The sequence below is a fragment of the Protopterus annectens genome, chromosome 2.part0 (assembly GCF_019279795.1).
Source record: "Protopterus annectens isolate FY-2018-M chromosome 2.part0, PAN1.0, whole genome shotgun sequence".
Taxonomy (NCBI): domain Eukaryota; kingdom Metazoa; phylum Chordata; order Ceratodontiformes; family Protopteridae; genus Protopterus; species Protopterus annectens.
The window spans coordinates 1,704,951,696-1,704,972,916 of NC_056728.1; the positions used below are offsets into that span (position 1 = coordinate 1,704,951,696).

The 21,221-nt window shown below is 38.2% G+C and overlaps 1 protein-coding gene across 1 annotated transcript in view; it reads left to right on the plus strand.

The window, feature by feature from the left end:
• Positions 1 to 21,221, plus strand: part of LOC122793585 (solute carrier family 35 member E2A-like) — a gene marked incomplete in the record, with an annotated part of 983,710 nt that overhangs the window by 776,362 nt on the left and 186,127 nt on the right. The window contains 1 exon segment of the mRNA XM_044061755.1: positions 18,005 to 18,077. Within this exon segment, the coding sequence (XP_043917690.1) occupies positions 18,005 to 18,077 (73 nt within the window).

Genomic DNA, 21,221 nt, shown 5'->3' on the forward strand with positions numbered 1-21,221 from the left:
CCCTAACATTTGCCATTTTGACCTTACAAGGTTTGGTGTTCACTGCTGCTCATCAAAAAGGACTTAGTGCTGATGGTATGTATTGTACATCATCTGATTCCAGGGCATCTAATCTTCCTTCCGTTCCTTCCTTCTTTCTGTCCGTCCCTTCCCTCCCTCAGCCAGAGCACAGTTATGTACAGTGTACTGACTACTCAGAATATATTTTCATGTTTTATGTTTGGGATTTTCAGGCTATCCTTTTTGCACAGGTCCACGTTCCCCATTTAAATGCATGCAGATATTCTAAACTACATATTTTTCCCATGGCAGCCAATGTTTTTTCCGTGGCATACACGGTACAACCTAGTTGTTATAATAATTATTGTTTTTTTATTATTATTATCATTATGACACATCTAGCACACATGCAAGTCATACTTATTCAGACTAATTTTGTATTCTTTGTCTGGTTTTAACTGATTTCAGCCCAACACACTTTATAGTGATTTATTTTCCTGTTAAATGTCATGCTATATAACAGTGACTAGAACAAATGTTGGCCTTTTTTTCTCTTTTATATGATACTTGTTCTAATGCATTGTTCAGGAAGACTTTAACTTTATGTGGGGCAATGAACCATGCATTCTGTGTTTAAGTTGATGTTCTCTCTCTCGATCTTGCACACACGTGTGACCCCCCCCCCCACCCAACCTTTGTTTGTGCCCCTGTGATCTGTGTCATAGGTCTAAGCATCTAAGCTGTACTCTCGCCCTAGTATTTTTAAAATATCACTTTCAGCCAGTGTAAAAGAAATTATGTACTGTATTTTCTCTACCTAGGTACAAATGGTTATTAAAACACTGTATACAGTTTCACTAAGATAGTGCAGCCTTTTGAAATAATTCATATTAGTTCAAAAGCTTGGTTTACTATTTTTAAAGCCTTTGCTATTTCAGTAATGATTACATGATCTATTTTTCCACTTTACTAATTCATGCTTTGAAACCACTGCTAAGGCATATTGTACAGTCCATGCTTGCAGTCTATTCCTTGGTCTTTCCACCAGTCATTACAAAATGTCCTGAAGTATTCCTTGAAGTTTACTGTTTTTAATTGAGGTATCATATCCCACAACACCCATTCATTCATTTCCTGTCCGTTCCACATACTTCTTTTGATAGCTTATGATACCTTTGTGTTCAAAAAATCATTCTGGCTTATTTTTTTCTTTTTTAGAATTAGTGAATTAAGAAACTTTACTGTCTCCATAATTTTAATTACTATACATTATTTCTTAGAAGTGTCAGAGAAAGTGAAATATCTTCGTCATTATATGGTCTCCGAAGTGAACAACAGTATTCACAGCTGTGTCATCAAGACAGTGAGAGTAACATGACAGCCTGAACCTCTTATTGAGTTCACAGCCCTTGACAGTGTAGCTCCGCTTTTAATTGATCCAGGTTTGTCATATCCTTTAACTTCTCATTTACTTAATTAACCAGCCATCAAGATGAATCAGAAAGTGATAGGAATGACCTGTACTTGTACAAGATGTCATCTCCTACATAACTTCTATCACTTACAGATCATCTTTGAGAAATAAAAGGAAAACTTGTCACATGCTGAACTTGGAGTAGTCCGGTCACTTCAATACCAGACATCCCCAACCCCACCATTGCCCTGGGTATTTTCAATGTTCTACTAATTCTAGTTATAGATATTTTCTCTGCAAGCAGCCTGAGAATAGAATTAAATCTTGCCCATGGCTAAACATTGATGGGAAAACTGTCATTAAACTCACAGAATAGGTATGAAAAGAAAGGAAGCTTGTATAGGCCTTCTGCTTTGTCACTTAATGTCCACTGACTTCTTGCTGTACTACTTTGTGTATATATGTTTAGTGTCAAAACTTTGTTCTGGAAACTAATGCATATGGTGCCTTACTTTTCATTCCTTTTTTTTTTTTTTTAAACCTTGTGAGGAAGTTACATTTATTCCACCACCATTACCATAAAGTGTCACACGCTGTTTCTGTTTGTCATCTGTGTGCAGCACAGCTGAATTGCAGGTCCATGAAGAGTAAAAGTGATAAACATTTCTTCATCCATCTACCTATTTTTCTGGTAACCTGATTTATCCTTGGCAGATTCTCAGGGATAACAGAACCTGCAGTGGCACTAAGTGGGCACAATGGTCTAAAGCTCCTTCTGGATGGTGTACTATTCCATTTTTAAATGCACACTCCTCTCTCTCTCTCTCTGTCTCTCTCTCTGTCTCTCTCTCTCTCTCTCTCTCTGTCTCTCTCTGTCTCTCTCTGTCTCTCTCTCTCTGTCTCTCTCTCTCTCTCTCTCTCACACACACACACAAACTCTATCTCTCTCTCATGGGCACTTTGGAAGACTGGCAGTCATCCTACTGCATGTTTTTGTGAGGGGAAAAGAAACACAGGAGCAAATCCATATAGACACATAGAGAATTTAGGTGGTTATTAGACTATCAATCCAAGAAACATTTTATGCATAACCAAGCTTAACCGAAAGTTACCAAAATATTGCTCACATGTGTCAATCCCCCTAGGACTTTTACGGTTATGATATACGCTTGTACACATCAAGCGTTCATAGGCTATCCCTGTCCGTTAGGTACAAAGGTGCCAAACCAGGGTTAAATTTGCTATTTCCCATCCATTGGTCCAAGTTGCATTTGCATTTGGCTAGGGATGAACTTTACTTCACATGGATGGAAAGCCTATTCTAAAGAGGGGGGTAATCATTCAGACAGAACCTGTTCTTTCAACATGTTCTGTTAATGTCGCAGATGAGGTTTAAATCTTTAGAACAGATAATGTCCTTCCTTAGATCACTGTTGCAGTATTCCGAACTATTGGGTTATCTTGTCATATAACCTAGACTTCCATCTGGGATACCAAAGCCAAAACCTTCCATAGAGCCATACATCTGACATATGATCTGAATGTGCTAGAGTGAGGGGTGCATAAGCAGACATATGAGCATAAAACCTCAGACAATCTTGCCACCAAACCAAAAGCAGGTCCTGCACCTGTCAGTCAGTTCTATGCATAGTCATGGCTTTCACTGATTCAGATAAGTGCCCCATTTGGGGAACCTTCCTTGTTTTGTTTTGTTTTTTTAATTAGGGTTGGTGTTTGGTACTTTATCATATGTCAGCTAGGAGTGTGATTCTGATCAACACATTTCCTTACAAGAGCCTCCACTCCCAGCTCCTCTTCTGTTTAGGTGCAGAGTACAATTACAAGAATTGTATGATTTGCCAGTCCTTCCCATCTGAAGCATTATGAATGTGACTTTCTTCCCTCAATATATACCTCACCCAGACTAAGATGGCAGACCCTTCTACCCCTGATGTCTTGACTATATCAAAGAAGAAATTTGAGGCCTAGGCCTGGCATTATGCCTGCACAGTCAGACTGAAATGTACCTACTGAGGTCTTGGCATTAGCAGTACACCCAACATTTTCTCAGATACCCTTTACTGTGACCCCACCACAGGCCATTATAACATTTGAGGTTCGCATAGCCAAAATTACTGATGCTACTAGTACTGGTGTGAAGGTGGAACCCGATATAATGATTTCCAAAGGTATTCTGCAAATTTTAGGGAGAAAAATACCAAGGTCTTTTATCAAGGTACATCAGGGGTTGGAGCCTCCTTCATATCTTGTGAAGGTGGATGTCGCACCTAAAAAGAAAAAAAAAGCAGAAAACTAAAAATGTTTCCTCTCTCCAGACATCCAAGGAAAAGGAATGAATGGATTTCTCTCAGGGCCTCTAAGGCTATGATGGCACTTGGTCGCCATTTTTAGCATCACCTACTCCTGCTATAGACCCCAAAAGAGACATTTAGAATCATCTGAGGATGAGAAGGAATGCTCAGACTCTGAGCAGTCCTTGGCCTACTCTTCTCAGACCCATTCACCAGGCCAAGTGGCCTCTGATGAAGATTCCATTTCCCTGTATTGCCCTGCTAAAGAAGCTTCATTTGGAGAAACTGTCTATAACTGATAAAAATTTGAATGAGAAACAGAACAGATTTCTGATGTGCAAAAAAATGTATCTTTTTGAGGTTCACGTCGTCTTTAGTAGATTCAGTGACCACACCTAATTTTGAGTCTACATACTGAATGCACCCAAGCTGACAATCAAACTGGAGAAACTCTTGCTGTGGGATGGCAGTGATATGCACTACTGGTCTCATGGCCATCTTCATCTGTTACCCAGAAGCAAGGCAAATGGGCAAGAATTGTTGACATAAAATAACAGACATGTGAGATATGTTAGTCACATGGCAGAAAAATGTACAAGACGATAAGAGAATAGGTCAAAAGCAACTTATGTTATACGTTAAAGTTTATATGTTAATGTGTATAATAAAGTAGTATAATACAAATCATTTGGATACATGTTATTTGGTTCATTTTTATCCTTAATTGTAGTAATCAAGACCATATTTTATTTGGTCATAATATTGTAAATCCAAGCTGTGTAAGCCTGCTGAGATTGCACATATTGCTAAGCATTATACATAAAAGTAATATGATAGAATGTTTAGATGGCTCCTGAATAGTTTTGTCTACACATAATAAAAGTGACTGAAACAGATTTTTCTTTTTGTATTATTTGTCTGGAATACTGCAGGTCAGTGCTTCTGTAGACCCTTTGCTCCGGTGATTCTGTATAGTCTTTCTAAGTAATCATTCTGTAATTTCTTTGTTTTGGTGATGTCAGGCTTCATTGGTCTGCATAACCTTATTTAAGTAATAGCCTGATATAATTTACTGACAGCAGTATCTGGACAGGGCTTTTCAACAGATTCCACCATAGTAATGTGAAGGTAGGACTATGTTTTGGCTTGATAGTTTGGTGCACTCTCTCACCTACCTGTTAAAAAGAGAGGAATAGAAGGAGTGGGCAATGGAAATTGTTCAGGAGTTAAGGAAGATAGAAAGTACTCCAGAAGGTATAGATAAAACGAAAGTGGAGTTTTAAAAATAGGGTAGAAATAAAAGAAAAAGAGATGTGGTTAGAAGAAACAAATTATTCAGAGGGGGACTGACAAAGGTTAAGGTACTACACATAATAAGGGGAATCTCAAAGAGCCAGAAGAGGCACAATTGCCAAATGCTAAAGAGAAAATAATGGATTACCTGGAAAATATGTATAAGTTTAGAAAGGCTGCTGTTAAGCAACTATTTTTTTATAAAACTTTTAGCAAAGTAACTTTGGCAACAGAAAGTAGAAAAGGTTGTTGCCAAACATAGGCAGCATATAACAAGAAAAATAACCCGAGATCCTGTAGAGGTTTTATAGATATTTCAGAAATTTTATAAAAATTTCTATAAAGGAGAGAAGTGGAAGTGGGGAAGTTAAGAAAAAGCACAAATGGAAATATTAATGGAAGACTTAAATATGCAAAGATTAGAGGTGGGGATGGGGCTTACCAGTTAAGATAGGAGAAGATGAAATAAAAATGATGATGTATAACCAATCGCAGAAAAGGTTCCAGGAACAGATGGTATTACAGTGGAAGTTTGGAAGCTAAGAGGGAAGAAAGTGATAAAGATGTGGAAGGTTTTGTGTAACAGTATTTTAAACAAAGGAGAAGCACCAACATCCTGGAAAAAAACATTGTGGTGGCTGTAATACCTAGAGATAGTAAAGACCCATCAGATCCTGCTTCATATAGCCCCATTTCAGTTTTAAACAATAGTTATAAAGTGTGTCTGTAATGACTAAAAGAATGACAAAGGTGTTGCCAAAATTTAAATATGGATCAGCATGGTTTTGTAGAGGGGAGGCAAACATTTGACCATATTAATAGAACAATGATGACCCAGAAGGAAGCAGAATGTAAGAAAATACTGCTACTGTTAGTGGGTCGATGCAGAGAAAGCATTCAACAGAGTAATCTTGGATTTTATGAGTAGGGCAGTGGAAGCATTATTTACTGACACAATGATCAGATTAATTAGAAGGATATATGAGGGATTGGAGGCAAAAATCAAAGTGGGGGAGGGTTCCTTTCAGATAAGTTGTGTTTGAGCAGAGGAACCAGGCAAGAGTGTCCTCTTTCCCCTGTGTTTGCGTTGTATGTAGAACCTTTGGCAAAAAAATAAGGGACTCAAAAATTCAAGGATGTTTGCATGATATTCAGGAAAAGTTGGCATATGTTGATGATTTTCATTCGTCCTCAACATATGGGTTTGGATCCAATACTCTGATCAGACTCTGCCGTTATTCTAGCTCATGGCTACCATCAAACTCTCAGGCTCCTTCTCTACCCATAATGCATCACCCCTAACATCCCCCAGATCTCATTTGTTGCTTTATAGTTCAAATGTGACTGCCTTCAGCTCTCAAGATTTTTGTGAAAGAAAAGTTATTTATTTTTTTCTTTCTAACTTTAACAAATTACTATTTCTTCACTTTTAATCTGAAGTGAAGGTTATCTGCTTTTCCCCTTTATTTCTAAGAAAAATCTCCTTCCCTTTATCCTTTGAACTGTTTTATAACTATTGATGCAGAAAATCTAAAAAGGAGCAAAATTCCAAAGTTTTTTTTTTTTTTTTTTTTTTTTTTTTTTTTTTGGTGTTTTTATCGGCTGTTTTTCTCCATTGTTGTGACAGTTTGTTACAGCTTTGTTTTTCCGTTTTGGTGTCAGTTTTATTTCTTTTATATACAAGATTTATTGTATTTGCTATATCCTTGGTTTATATTGTTTAGGACTGCAGTTTTTAATAGCGAATTTCTGTGGACAGGAAAGAATAAGCTTATGTTAAAGGCTTTATTGCCATCTTGTTTTTTTCCAAAGCAATTGCTGGGGGCTCACCCCCCCCATACAAAATGTAAAGACCTGTCAAAAGGTCTAGTTTCTCAGCTTCTCTAGTCCCTGCTAGAGGAGATATGCTTGGATGAGCCTTAATGATTTTGTGATGTCTTTCAAGTCATCTTTTGTCAGTGCTACCATTGACATTTCTCTTTGATTTGGCCCCACAAGTAAGGATGTTAAGACCATATTTGCCATGGGTGCCCCTTTTTCTGTCCCTTCAATGTTTTTTTTTTTTTTTTTGTAGTCACTCAGGAGGTCTAGGTATGTGTTACAGTAAGGTTCAGGGTCCCTTACAGGATACACGTGAAGATAGTTCACCCCAAAGCACAGGAGGGAGCAAAAATAGCTGAAAAAGCCCCAGTGGCAGAGGACTCCTGCAATTCCAAGGGTCTAAATATACTTTTTCTGTTGGAGCCTGCCAGTGGTCCTGAAAGGAGACCTCAGTGCTGTCCTCTGCAGACAATCTTGAATCTCTTATCACTACACCAGGAAGCATGATTAGTCATAAGGAAGGATGCTTCCTTGTAGAAAATCTTTTGTTGAGATTATATTATTCCCTTTTTCCCCTCCCACCCTGTTACCCAAGAAGCAGCTTAGAGTCATCTGAAAGTTCCCCTAGACTAATAGAAGCCGTAACTGACTCAAGATTCTTCTAGTGCCTAAATAAAATAGGATAGCGGTGTCGATTTTAATTCTCTGTGTATCAAACAATTTTCTTTGGCACATTAAGTCTTAATTAGTCTTAGTTCAGTCCAATTTCCCCCTTCTGAGCAGGGCATCTGGATGAGATCTGTTGACCTTCAGGATTAATACTATCACATACAGTGAATGATCCACAAAGTAGTTACAGTTTAGGATGGGAGCCAGTCATTACCAGTTCAGAGTCCAGCCTTTTGGGCTAACCACAGCCACCAGGGTGTTCACCAAGTGAATCTTGGTACTGGCATCTCACTTAACTTTGCAAGGATCCCACACATTTCCATTTTGGGACAACAGGCTTGTTACCACTCCGACCAAGAATTTACTGGTGCAAATTTGAGATTAAGTGCAGTAGGCTTGTCCACAATTTGGGATATCCATCCATAGCAACAAGTCACAATTCTTACCGACCTACACGTTGGAGTTTATAGGAAACATTTTTCAACAATGTGTCCATCCTAGCATCTGTACCCCTTTACAGAGTATAAACAGTAGCTCAGAAAATAATTGGTAGTACCAAAATATCAGCAGGATTGCGTCCGCAAGTTCTGAGGTCATTGTCAATGGCAAAGGTCCTACTTCCTTACCAAGAACTCCATGAACTCGATGAAACTCTCTCTCAACCTACATCAATAAAGGTAACCTTTGCCTAACTGAGTTATTCTTATCTTTCCGAGTGGATACAGTGAAAACTGTGCTTAGCTCATCATTTCGTCTGTCTCTACCGAAGGCCACAGTGGCCATGGATGCTTCCCAAATTGGATGGAATAGACAATTCCTGGGGAATACAGTCCTGGGCATTTGGTCCCCTGAGGAGGCCAACTTGCATACACTGAAGGTGGGTCAGTGGGCGATTTCCTTCCAACCACTTTGTAATTGTAGCCCATTTTCCGAGGAAGTTGTGTGTGATAGTTGTCAAGCTTGAGCAGGTCCATCTTACTTCCTCACAGCTTGTGCCCCAGCAACAAAGTGACTGACATGGTTTATTTATTTCTTTGTTTGTTCATTCACTTATCATAAGAGCAGTTTTTCATTCTGTTCCCAGGAGTACAGACTTGAGGCTAATGAAATTGCATGTTTAAATGGAAAAAACAGTTTATGCAAACTAAACATGTACAACAAGGTAGAAGAATATAAAACGTGATAGGCACTTAGAATGCATCTTAATAAAGATTACTTCAGAAAGCAGCTACGTTGAAGAACTAGCCATCCTCACTGTATCTTACTGACCTCGACTAAGATGGTTCCACTTCCTTTGACCTCTTTTTTTCTGTACTCACCTTTGATTTTAGATCTGTTTACATAAATTCTATCTCCAACATTTGCTTTCTTTTTCACCCATCCATTCCATTCTGTTGCCTTCCCATAACAACTCTATATGAGGAATCTCTACAGAAATTTATGGAGAAGATTTTTTCTTTGTTGAGTAGAGCAGTGTCAGGTAGAACCTTTCACAGGTGATGCATTTTGCCCTTGAATTTCTAGCCAGTTTATTTTAAGAAGGTGCTAGTTTATCGAATGTCTAACTTTACTTGCAACCTTTCTCGAATTTCTATGTAGATTTTCAGACTTCTTCTCTGGCTTTCTCTAAACTTAGCAAAACATTTTTTAATGGTTTTCTTCTACTTAGACCTCCTTACAAAGATCCCATACCATCATGGGATATACAATTGGTACGGCAAACTTTGACACAGTCTTCTTTTCAAACTACAGGCATATGCAATCTAAAATTCTTTACCTGGAACTCTATCCTTTTAGTTGCATTTACTTCCATTGGATAATGCCAGAACTTCGAGCATCATATTCTAAGTCTCCATCTTGTTTTTGCACATGGACAGGGGACACTTCACATACCGATGCTTCCTCCCTGCTGAGGGCAATGTCAGAATCCAGCATTAACCAAACAAATTAACCTGCCATTATTTTTTCCCAGACTTTCCAAATAAAGGAGAGTATATGCTGCACTTACTAGATGTTTATAGATAATGCCGTTTCTACTTGCATAGAACTAACAGCTTAGGAAGGCAGATCAATTCTTGGCTTCCTTGACACATCACAAAATGGGCAAGTTGGTCACAAACGTAGCTATAACTAAGTGGTTGAGGGATTATATTTTGTTTTTCTCCACTAAATCGCATTTCACCCTAACAAACCAATACAGGCTATTTCAACTACACCTATTACCAGTTCTACTATATTCCAGTCTAGACTATGCATGGAGTCTAGTTACGGGACAACTACTTGGTTAAATCCTAATACCTTTATCATTCATTAGAAATTGGAGCCGGTCTCAAGAGAGACCTTTGCCTCAACCGTACTCAGGAATATCGTTCATTAAAATCTGCCCAGGAATTTAGGTGGCTAGGCACTCTGTCCCATACGTTGAAGAATGAAAAGTAACAACATCAGGTAAAGATGTTATGTACTTACTATAACATTCCATTTGTGTTGGCCATTTTCATTCTCCCTGAACTCCCCACCCTCCATACCCATCCTTTTACCACAAGTGAATTTTGGAGGAATAAAATTCTTGGGGCACCACATGTCCTGTGTGTTGAACTCTGATTATGACAATTCTTTATGATCTTCATGTCAAGCTGCAAACAGATCTCTGAGGTGTTAGGGTGGTCCATTATGGATAGGGAAGGAGCTTGAGAGTATGTTCATGGCCATGAGCTAGAATAATGGCTAAGTCAGATCTGAGTATTGGATCTGAACCCATACATTGAGGAAGAATGAAAATGGACAACACGGATGGAACATGAAAGTAAGTACATAACTTTATTTTCAGATGATGATATTTTGTACCTGATAGAGCCAGAAAAGGACAGCTCAGTGTTGTGGAACATTCTGAGATAGTTTTATTTTTTTTTTTGGATATAAAATTAATAAAGATAGAACAAAGCTGTAAACCATGTACCTACACATGAATTGTTTCAGCAATGTCCATATTTATGGGGACATGATAAAGTTAAGTATTTAGGAGTATGGGTTAAAAATTATTTTGTTATGACAGCTAAAGATGTGTGGGGAGAGAGTAAACAAAAGATAATACAAAAAGTGAGAAATTGGAAGCTCTTGCCAAGGGATATGGACAGCAAGTTACAAGCAGTAAAATATTATTGGTCCCTTTAGTTTTATACACAGGTCAGGAATATTTTTTATCAAACAGAGGAAAAGTTTTGGATAGTAATTAACAAAGAGTTGAAGGATTGTACTGGGAAGGGGAGGAGGGCAAGAGTCAGTTGAGATAAGTTGATCCATCCAGTAGAACAAGGAAGTTTGGGATTGCCTGATTTGAAGGGATATTTTAGAGCTACACAGCTAAGTCTCTTTACATAACAGAAGCAGAAGGCTACATTTCAAAGTGGAAAGGGATGATGATGAAGCAGGAGGGTAATTCAAGAAATAAGGAGACCATTGGATTTTGGGTACAGATCCTTAAGGAGAATAACAGTCTTGAAAAAAATTATATTCATAAAGTAGTAGAAAGTATACAAAGAACTAAGCCAACATGGGAATGGAGAAAGGAGATTCTGCCGATAGGGATGACTGTGATTAGGGATACAGAGAATAGGCAAGATGGAGCTGGAATTTACTGGAGAAAGCTATCAAAGGAACCAGGGTATTGGGAACAAATAATTAGAGGTGGGATGAGACCAGGAATACATTTGAACTGCAGGCTAGAGGTTGCCTTCCGTATCAGGGATTGATATCAGAGTATATGCTAAGAGAAAGGGATAAAAGAACTCTAAATGAACAACCTGCAGTGGTTGAGTTTTTAGTTGAATCTAGAACCAAAGCTGCTGTTAAAGGGTTAATTAGTAGAGCATTTAAAGTATTGCACAATAACTATAGGAATCTGTCAGAATAGGTCAGAAAAGATTGGGAAGAGAGATCAGATTTGCAGTATGCGAAGAAACAATAGGGAGGAAACGTGTATGGCTCCCAAATATGCAATAAAATCTAAAATATTTAGAATATTTGCCTGGAAGTGTTTGCATAGGTACTCTTATACCTCAAGCAGACTCCAAAGGATTTTTCCTCTGGTAGATGGTAAATGTTGGCAGTGTAATCGGGAAGAAAGAGTGTAATGAGCTGACAGACTCTAAAAATTCTCTACAGAGTACTCTGTCAGGCATACTAGGTGAGCAAATGAGTGTTACTATGGAAATGTGTTTTTTTTTTTTTTGGAGCTAGGATACAGGATTTGAATTGCCTAGACATAGTATGGCCTCTCTAAGTTTAATTCTGGTGGCTACCAAAAAAGAATTGCTAGAAAAAGGAAACCAAGGTTTAAACCAGCCATTCTTAAAGTATTGAATGTTGTAAAAAAAAAGAGAAAAGAACAGGAAGTGGGACCTTTGGAAAAGGTTAGGAGTACATTACATAGGAAAAAAATGAAAACCGTGGGGAACAATACACGCAGACAAATGTTTTGGAGGAGGAATGAAGTTTAAGAGAAGGATGGAACTGAACAATTTATGTAATGTTGGTTTCATACTGTATAGAGCAGTATATGTGATGTGCAATGTTTGTAAATGTGAAATTGTTATTATAGTTTGATTACTTCTATATACATGTAAGTTTGCCAGAGTCACAAGTGATAGTTCGATACAGGTGTTTAAAAAAAAATACAATAATGTGATGCACTCTTGAGGAAGTTGTCCATGGAAGTGTAACTATAGCTGAAGCGTATACCTTAAAGCTTTAAGAAGTGTAAAGTAATGTTGTTACATACTGCATGCCACATGGTCTTACTGCAGTACTTGACATTCTCAGCGACAACAGCATGGAGACTGGTAATACTTCCCCAAGTTTCTTGTTTCTGAGCATTGATATGAGAACTGTAAATATTCCATGATGTGTGTGAACAAGTTGATTAGATTTGTTTACAAGTCATTAAGCAGTCTGTAGTGCAAAAATGTATTCCATACTTCGAAATTCGTAATCCCCAATAGTTTGTTTTATTTTTTTTACCAATGTAACTCATGAGAATCTGTTGAAGTTCATTCTTTTGTGGAAAGATGGTCCAGTTTCAGCCACAAGAAGCTCTGTCACTGTAAGATAATTTGGCAGAAAACTTAACATTTTATAGCAAGAAATTTGATTTATTCATATTATTCAAAATATTCAGGGAGTCTAAAAACATACAGTTGCCAGATTGTGATGTGTTGCAGCAAGACAGTCTTTTGTTCTGCCTCCCTCAGGATCATTTATATGCAAAGTAGTGTGGATTAAAAACTACCATGTGAATGTGAGGTTAGGCTTCTTAATATTTTCACAAACCAGTAGCCTAGTAAGTACCTGTGAACCTATACGAAAAGATGAAAGACAGTGTAGAAGTAGTAAGAGAGAAATCTTGGCAGTACTGTGAGCGTTTGTTTACGAGAAATCACAGTGGAACTGAAGTTACACAGAAAGAGGGGTTGCAGTAGTGCAGATGCTAAAGCCAGAAGACAAGCAAGCATTAATGAAGTTTCTGGGAATGTTATGGTTGTATTGAAAAGGTTGTACCTAATATATTTGAGATTATGCTTCTTACAATAGTAGGGGGACAAGATAGGAGTAAGATGCAGTTCAGGAATGGTGCTGTGGACAGGAAACACTATAAAACAATGACAGAAGTATCCGTGTTGAAATGCTGTAATGTTAAAAGGTTGGTTGTTTTACAAATAGATGTCAACCAGAATGGTATACAAGCTGTAAAGTTCCATGCATATAGACCAGTTGCTACTGGGATAAAAACATTTATAACAGAAGACCAGCACTGGTAGAGTTTTTAGTAGAATCTAGAATAGAAGCTGCTGTTAAAAAAGAATAATTAGTAGAGCCTGTAAAGTATTGCATGACAACTACAAGAATCAATCAGAGGAGGTTAGAAAGCATTGGGAAGAGAGAGATTGGATGATCGATTCACAAAGAAACAAGGGGGGGGGATATGTGTGTGTCTCCTGACTATGCAAAAAAATCTATAAGATTTAGGATTTTTGCTTGGAAATGTTAACATGGGTATTTTTAAACCCCAAGTAGACTCCAGAGAAATTTTCCTCGTGTAGACAGCAAATGTTGGAGGTATAATGGGGAAGAAAGAGGTAACTGGGAGCATATATTCTGGGAGTGCAAAGAGTTGGCAGACTTTAAAGATTCCCTGTAGACTATCAGAAATATGGGTCTATATTATATCATCGAACACTTAAAAAAGCGAACGATGAATAATCGACCCCATGTAAGCGAAAGCTTATAATCTCGAAAGCTCAGAACAGGGAAAAAAAATCCCTGTTCCAGAAAAGAAAAGAAAAAAAAATTGAAACAATACAAAAAGTGAAGGGCTTCACCTCCACACCCCCCCCCCGATGTGGGGGGGGGGGCTATGCCCCTCACACACACACACCCTACTTAAGTATACCAACTCCGAGATCGCACTACAGTGCCGAAAATGGCAAAGTAATGGAAGCTGCCAAGAGAATTCTTTCCCTGGAAAAGAATTCGCTTAAAAGCCACTTCGCTATTTTGCCTTTTCGTTGTTTTAAGTTCGACCAAGATGCATTCGATAGAATGTGTCTTCAGTCATCTAATAGGAACACAAAAATACTTGGTGAGCAAATTGGTGTATCTAGGGAAATTATTTTTCTGAGCTGTGATACAGAATTAGAATTGCCTAGACAGTAAGGCCTTGTTAAGTCTAATTATGGTGGCCGCCAAAAAAGCAATTACTAGAAAATGGAAATAAGTCTAAACCAGCTATACTAGAAGTAGTTGAATATAGTAATAGAAATAAAACATCTGGAATTGGGATCTTTAGAAATGGGTCAGAGCAAATTACATAGTAAAAAATGGGAATTGTGGGAACAATACATACAAGGGAGGAATGAAGTTTAAAAGAAGGCAGGATTAGAATGAGCTATGTAATGTTTGAGTGACAATGATTGGGTACATCATAAGTGATGTACAATGTTTGCAACTAAAATTTTGAAAGTATAGTTTATGTATAATGCTTGCAACTAAGATCATGTCCATATGGTTTGTTTTCGTTTATGTAAATGTTTGATATGATATATGATCGCCTATGTCATGAGTGATAATTTACATTTATAACTGTGCTTAAAAGATATGTACAATTAAAAGAGCTTTTAGCAGTAGTATATGGTTGTGCAAAAATTCTGTGAATGTATTTGTCAGTAAATACAAAGTATATTCAGAATGTCCTTGTAGAAAACGCATCCAGGGTAACAGGATGTTGCTTAATTTACAGAAATTTGTCCTGAACGTGAAATAAAGACTAGGCGATCAGTTACACATAGCAGATAAATTGAGCAGAACACATTTCCAAAAACAGATAGAAAATTTTATTTAGAAAAAAATGGAGATTCTGAGTGATATCAATTATCAGTGATTAGAAGATAAAGTAAATGAAATTCAGCAACATACCAATACTTGTTGTTGTTGTATCTTTCGGCTTTTCCCGGTTAGGGGTCGCCACAACGGAACTCTGGTCCGCTAATGATTGGCAGTAGATTTTTACGTACTGACTTGCCAGGCCTGACGCACAACCTTCAATGAAGGTACGCCCATTCACACATGTCTCCACACAGAAAACGCTTTAGCTGAGAATCGAACAGGACGTCTTACTGTGAGGCAGCAACGCTACCCGCAGCAGCAACATACCAACACTAATCTAGAAATACATTATACTGAAACAGATCACATTTACAGAGTTTGGCTGAAAAAAAATTCATCCGACAGAAGAGAGACCCAGTCTTTTTTTTTTTTTTTTTTTTTTTTATAGGTACATAGGTAAGTACTGGGCTAGCTGCCCGTCTGAGCCATTTTAAGCCTAGTCAGTTTCTCGTTTTGTGCTCAAATTAACTATTCGGTTAGAGATTGGCCTTTCCCTTCCCATTATCAGTAATTGTATATCAGAGTTGGCAAGGTTATTATACCTTACAAGCTGAGATAAAAGATGTTTGAGAGAATACGCATAACATCTTGAAATAATGTATTTACAAAAAAAAGAGCCAGAGATGCAATATATTGGCCTTGACTGTCAGCAGAAGTAGTAATAGAAATAGTACAAAGTTATGACATGTGCAGTTCATACAATAACAACAGTCAAGGAGAAGAGATGTTACCTTGTATTGTACCAGGTAGACCATGGAGCAGCGCAAGTACAATTTTTTTTTCAGAAAAAAAGAGGCTATGTATTTTGCACATGTTCATAGGTAGGTACTAGGCTGTCTGCCCAAGGGCATTTATAAGCCTAGCCCAGAGTGTGTCGGCTTTCGCCGCCCCATTGATTAACTGATCCTCTGTCAAGCAGAGCCAATGAAGTGATCCCAGGGGTGTATTTTCTGTTACCCATCCACTCATCAAGGTTTCTCTTGAAGAGTGTTAGTGAGGGGGCTCTGCCTGATGTAATTTGGAATTTTGTTCTAAAGCATGGGGAGTCTCTCTGACAGGAATCTATCCCTCCAGCATGTTCTATTTATTGTTGTGGTGAGGTTTAGCTCATTAGAACACGTGGCTCGCAGTAACTTGGATTTCTTTTGGTGGAGCATGTCCATCAATTCTGAGTTGGACATGGCTTTGTAAGTCGGGCAGAGATCACCTCTGAGTAAGCGATATGCCACTGAGTACAGCCGGAGTGTTTTCAGTCGGGCTGCATAGGACATATGTTTGAGGCCAGTAATCCTCTTGGTGTGGTACTTTTGTGGTCTTTCCAGCTGAAGTATCTTGTGAGGTACATCCCAAATGGGGCATTGTATTCTATGATGGGTCTAATGAGTGACGAGTAGAGGGGCACTATAACCCCTTTATTTTTAGATGCGAACCCTTTATTAATTAAATGGGCCACATAGAAGGATTTCCTAACTACTTTGCAATATGATTGTCAAAGGAGAGATTACTATCTACCTGGGTTCCCAGATCTCTTATTACCTCTTCTGTATTAAGGGGGCTGACACCTGTGTGGTAATTCGTGGGTGTTTTGTTTTTCCCAAATAGATGTAGATAATAATAACAATAATAGATAGATGTAGATGTAGATAATGTAGATTATTATTCCAAGTATCTTGACATGATTAAATATTCAGATACTGCAAGTGCTGTTGTAAAATGTGCACTGAAGTCAGTATTTTCAAGACAAGGCTTAGTGTTGTCATACAAACAGTGGTCCATAGTTTGTGAGCCTTGAGTTTTAAAGGCTTGAACAACAATGGAAGTTTAAAGCACATAACTGCAAGTCAGATTTACTCTTAGTTCAGTGGAGAAGTAGAAATAACCATTTGGACAGTGAAAAATATGATGAAAAAGCATGCCAACAGTAATTATGGGAGTTGTCATTTTTGAGGTTTGGAATGTGATTATACCCATTTACAGAGGCTCAGTTTGACAAAGAGCAAATTACTGGCTGCTGCTTTTATTCAAGAGAATCAAGTTAAATGAAGAAAAATTTGGAATGGTGCAATTTGAGACAGAAATACTGTTATGGCAAATTCTTCATCAAGTTGACAGAATTCAACAATCTGATCTTCCCAAAAGATCAGTAGCGTGAAGCAGTGGTTGTTGTGACACAGCTAAATTCAGATTTTACGCTGTCCATGGAGTAAATAGTGCAGAATATGGCACCAGTTCTAGAGTAAGATGTGTTTATCTTAACAAAAGAAATTGTAAGAAGAGACCAGAGTACCATAACTGTGTACAAGAGCTATGTGAAAATTCAGACGTGCAGAGAGAAGTCACTCAGCCAGAAGTGTCTTTCCAACAAGAGAAGGCTGTCTAAGATGTTGCTAGTAACTAATGCTCCCATCTGACGTAGATATGAATGATTGATTAGTCCGCCAAATATGTGGAGAGTTTGATTAGTCCGCCAAATATGTGGAGAGTTTTATGCAGTTTTCTTAGTGCTCCTGTTAATTCTAGACTGACAATTGCTTAGAACTGATTTTTTTTGACATGCAGTGCTAATTATTCCATGTCATTTATGAGATAGTTTTATGTTACTTTATAATCGTTCTCCTATGTAAAAGTGAGGAATATTTTATTTTTATATATATATATATATATATATATATATATATATATATATATATATGTGTGTGTGTGTGTGTGTGTGGTAGTATAGTTTTAAAATATAGAATAGCAATGTCAGATATTGCATGTCCTATTGTCTGACTTGCAGGAACCAACATTCACATGATGTACAATGTCTTTGTCTTTGGTGAGCATCATGATGCACTTTATACCTTTGCAGAACATTACAGTTTATTGTTATTGTTACTGCTATTGTCCTACATCTGGTAGCACATCTGCTTTGGTTTCTGTGAAAAGAAAGGCCATTTCTGTTGGTGGGTGCAGACCAAACATCTCTCTTGGATATTGTATAGAAGCTGATATTTGAAATGTCGCTGCATGTCATGGTACACATTGCTCACACGTCTGAAATTGATTTCTGCAGATCAGCAGAGCTCCAGTTTTACACAAGTGCTGCTGCGGTGCTCCTGCTTATCCCAGCATGGATATTTCTCATGGTATGTGCTGTGGTCTTTTGTCAGTTTTTTATATGTTGTTAATGTTGTATATTGTCAGAATACTGCCAGCTAGGTTTTTGTGGCTTCTCATATTATTTGGATGTAGTTCATCTCTGCTAGTAGAAACGGTACTGTTTGAAGCTTTAACCAGCTTATGACTATAGTAGATGTTCATTCAGTGACAGCTGTGACCTATTCCAGATGCAGAATCATGAAAGATCATCTGAATAGATTACGTTTCTCATTTTTGTCTTTGTAGCATTTCTGTTATATTTCAGCTCTTGAATCAAAGTTAAGCCTTGTAACTCAACAAAATATCACATTTAGTCAGTACAGGAGACTGAACATAACACTGCAGTTATACGTAACTAGGAAACATGAAATCATCATCATACAGAAGTGTGAAACTATTATTGACTTAAATTGACTTGGAACTTGTATTGATGCTGTTCTGTCTAGCAGGAATATAGTACATTTGTGCTCAAGACAGGGAGGGGAATAGTGAAAGAATTTGCCCCTCACAGCTGAGGGATTGTGGTGCATCTCAAGTATTGCACCAGTTGAAAAATATGTACTTATTTTGGCTGGATTTGCAGAACGGCAGGCGTAAAGAAGTGTCATTTCTCCCAAAGTTGTGTAGTCCCATATTTAGTATGTTTAGAGATGCAGGGGTCTTTACCTAGTATAAAAACACACTTGTTATACTGTTAAAATTGGCAAGGAGTGTTGTCAGATTAACAGTTTTGATAATTTCTGGTCTGATTGACATTACAAAGCTCAGCTATAGACCCTGAGGAATTGCTGAGTAATGTAGTCATACACGACTGAGGACTGGTTCACTGTATTTTTAGTTTGTGCATCCTGGCTTACTAATGCATAGTTCTTTGAACTTGTACTGGGAAAATTGCACTTTTCCTTAAGGTTAATGCTGTGACTTTGAAAGTCAGTACTTGTGTGGAAGGGCAAGAGTTCTTCTCCTGTGTGGGGATTTGAGCAGCTATAGCTCAAAGAAATCATTTTACTTTTATTTAAGTAATTATGCTTATTGGATTAGACTAGATCCAATTTAGAGTGCTTCACAAAACCTGAGTTGGTTCTGAAACTAGCTGACCAAAGCCATGCTCAGAAAGAGCAGAGAAGAGAAAGAAATTACTCTTACCTTCCCACTGTAGACTGAAGTCTACCAATCAGTGTATATACTTCTTTAATTGCAGTTCATTTAAAAGGATGTTATATCTTCATTTATGGTGCATTTATATGTTGAAGGAAGTTGGTGGATGAGTGTAGCGCTATAGCTGGCTCACCTAGCACCCACTGCTGTTCCCCATTCTGGCACCCCTTAACTGCGTTTGCTGAAGAGTTTAAAAAAATATATATATTCTCAAATCATCTGGCTAGTGCTTCCCACCACAGGAAGAGCAAGCCCTTTCTAATTTCCTTGAGTGGAGAAAAAAAAGTTTTTTTAACATCAAACTATAGTAAGTTACTTGTAGCAAGTGTAACGTGCCTTGCTGCAGTTTAGGTATCACAGAGTGCTAAAGCGCTTCGGCCCTGACTGCTAATGCACTGTCTACATACATTTCTAAATGCCGGTAATGCAATACCTCCCTTTCACACACCCTGACATCTTGCACCCGTGGTGGCTATCCCCTTTGCCCCACCTTAGCTACTCTTCTGTTTGAGCACACTTCTCATCTTGAGTAACCGAACTGTGCAGCAGTGACAAACTGACCAGTTAGCCTCATGTTCGGCAAGATAGGAAAAGTTTACGTAACTTGATGTTTTTGATTTTTTTTTTTGTTTTTGAAAAGTAACAAAACTCCTGCTCCTAAGCTTTTTCCCAATCTTTGGCTTTGGCAAAGATAGTAATTTTGCAGAAGAGACTGCAGAGTGATACCCTCAGTTATGAACCATGATTCTAATTCCTGCTGCATTACAGGTTGTGGAGTCGCAGCAGCACTCCACAGTAGGAATCTCATTTCTTATGCTACCCTGCATTGTATTTGTTATTATAATAATTAGTAAAGTTGGCATGTGTAGAATATTAAAGTCCGCAGGTGGATGATTAAAGGCTGGTAATATAACTACTACAGCATAGTGCAGGTTGTAAGGCAGGCAGTGCTACAGGCTATATGTAATTAGTGGACATTGAGGTAGTGAATGTGTGGTGGAGGGTAGGATCCTGGAGAGATCAAACAGGAAATGACAACAAAGCTACACCTATGAAGATGTTACTTTTCAAATTATAAGTTTAGTGGTCAGAGCTGGGGGAAACCCTCTTTCCTGCCGAAGACATTCTGTTCACATATTTTGGGTAAATCCAAGGCAGAACACCACCTTACTATTTTGGTATCTAGTAAATAGCTATACAGCATTCATCCAGAAAGGAAAAGGTAGTTCTCCTACTCTGTATTTTGTCAGTAGTTAAAGGACACTGTGATTACACATCAGACCTCTAATGTAGCACTTAGCCTACTGTTAACGACATAAAATTCAGAGCTAAGGACACTGAACATTCAGTATACTGAACCCAAGGTAAACAGCAAGAATAGAAAGGGGTGGGGGACCTTAAAATTGAGTAAAATAGTTTAAATACAGGTCTGCAGCATCCATAGCTTCAGCAGTAACAGCATCAGACTTATTAGTAATGACCACCCCTCCTGGTATGATTGTAGGGCAATTTCCTGTGCTTTCTCCTGCTATCCTGGTGCACTTGGGCATTCTGAGACAGTGTGGCAACTGTCTAATGTGCACAGACAACCCACTCCTCTTACCTCCCAACACTCATATATGTGAGAGATGCACATATATCACCAAACTGGAAGCAGTGCACACTCCAACTAAAACCATACTAGCTGGTCAAGAGGAGAAGGTCAGCACCTGCAACTCACTACATAGAACACACAGCCCTCCAAAACACCAACCATCACAGCCCACATACAGAAACACAAACCATACACCCACCTTCTTTGTGGCTCTCAATAAAAACTTACCCTAACAACAGAGACCCCCCCCCCGAGACAGAAACGCACTTGACCACCACAACACAACACCGACCCCAGAACACACAGCTCTCCACCACAGTTTGCCCCTTAACCTAAGTCCTTAAGGCAAAAGCACTTTGCCCAATGTAATAATCATAGG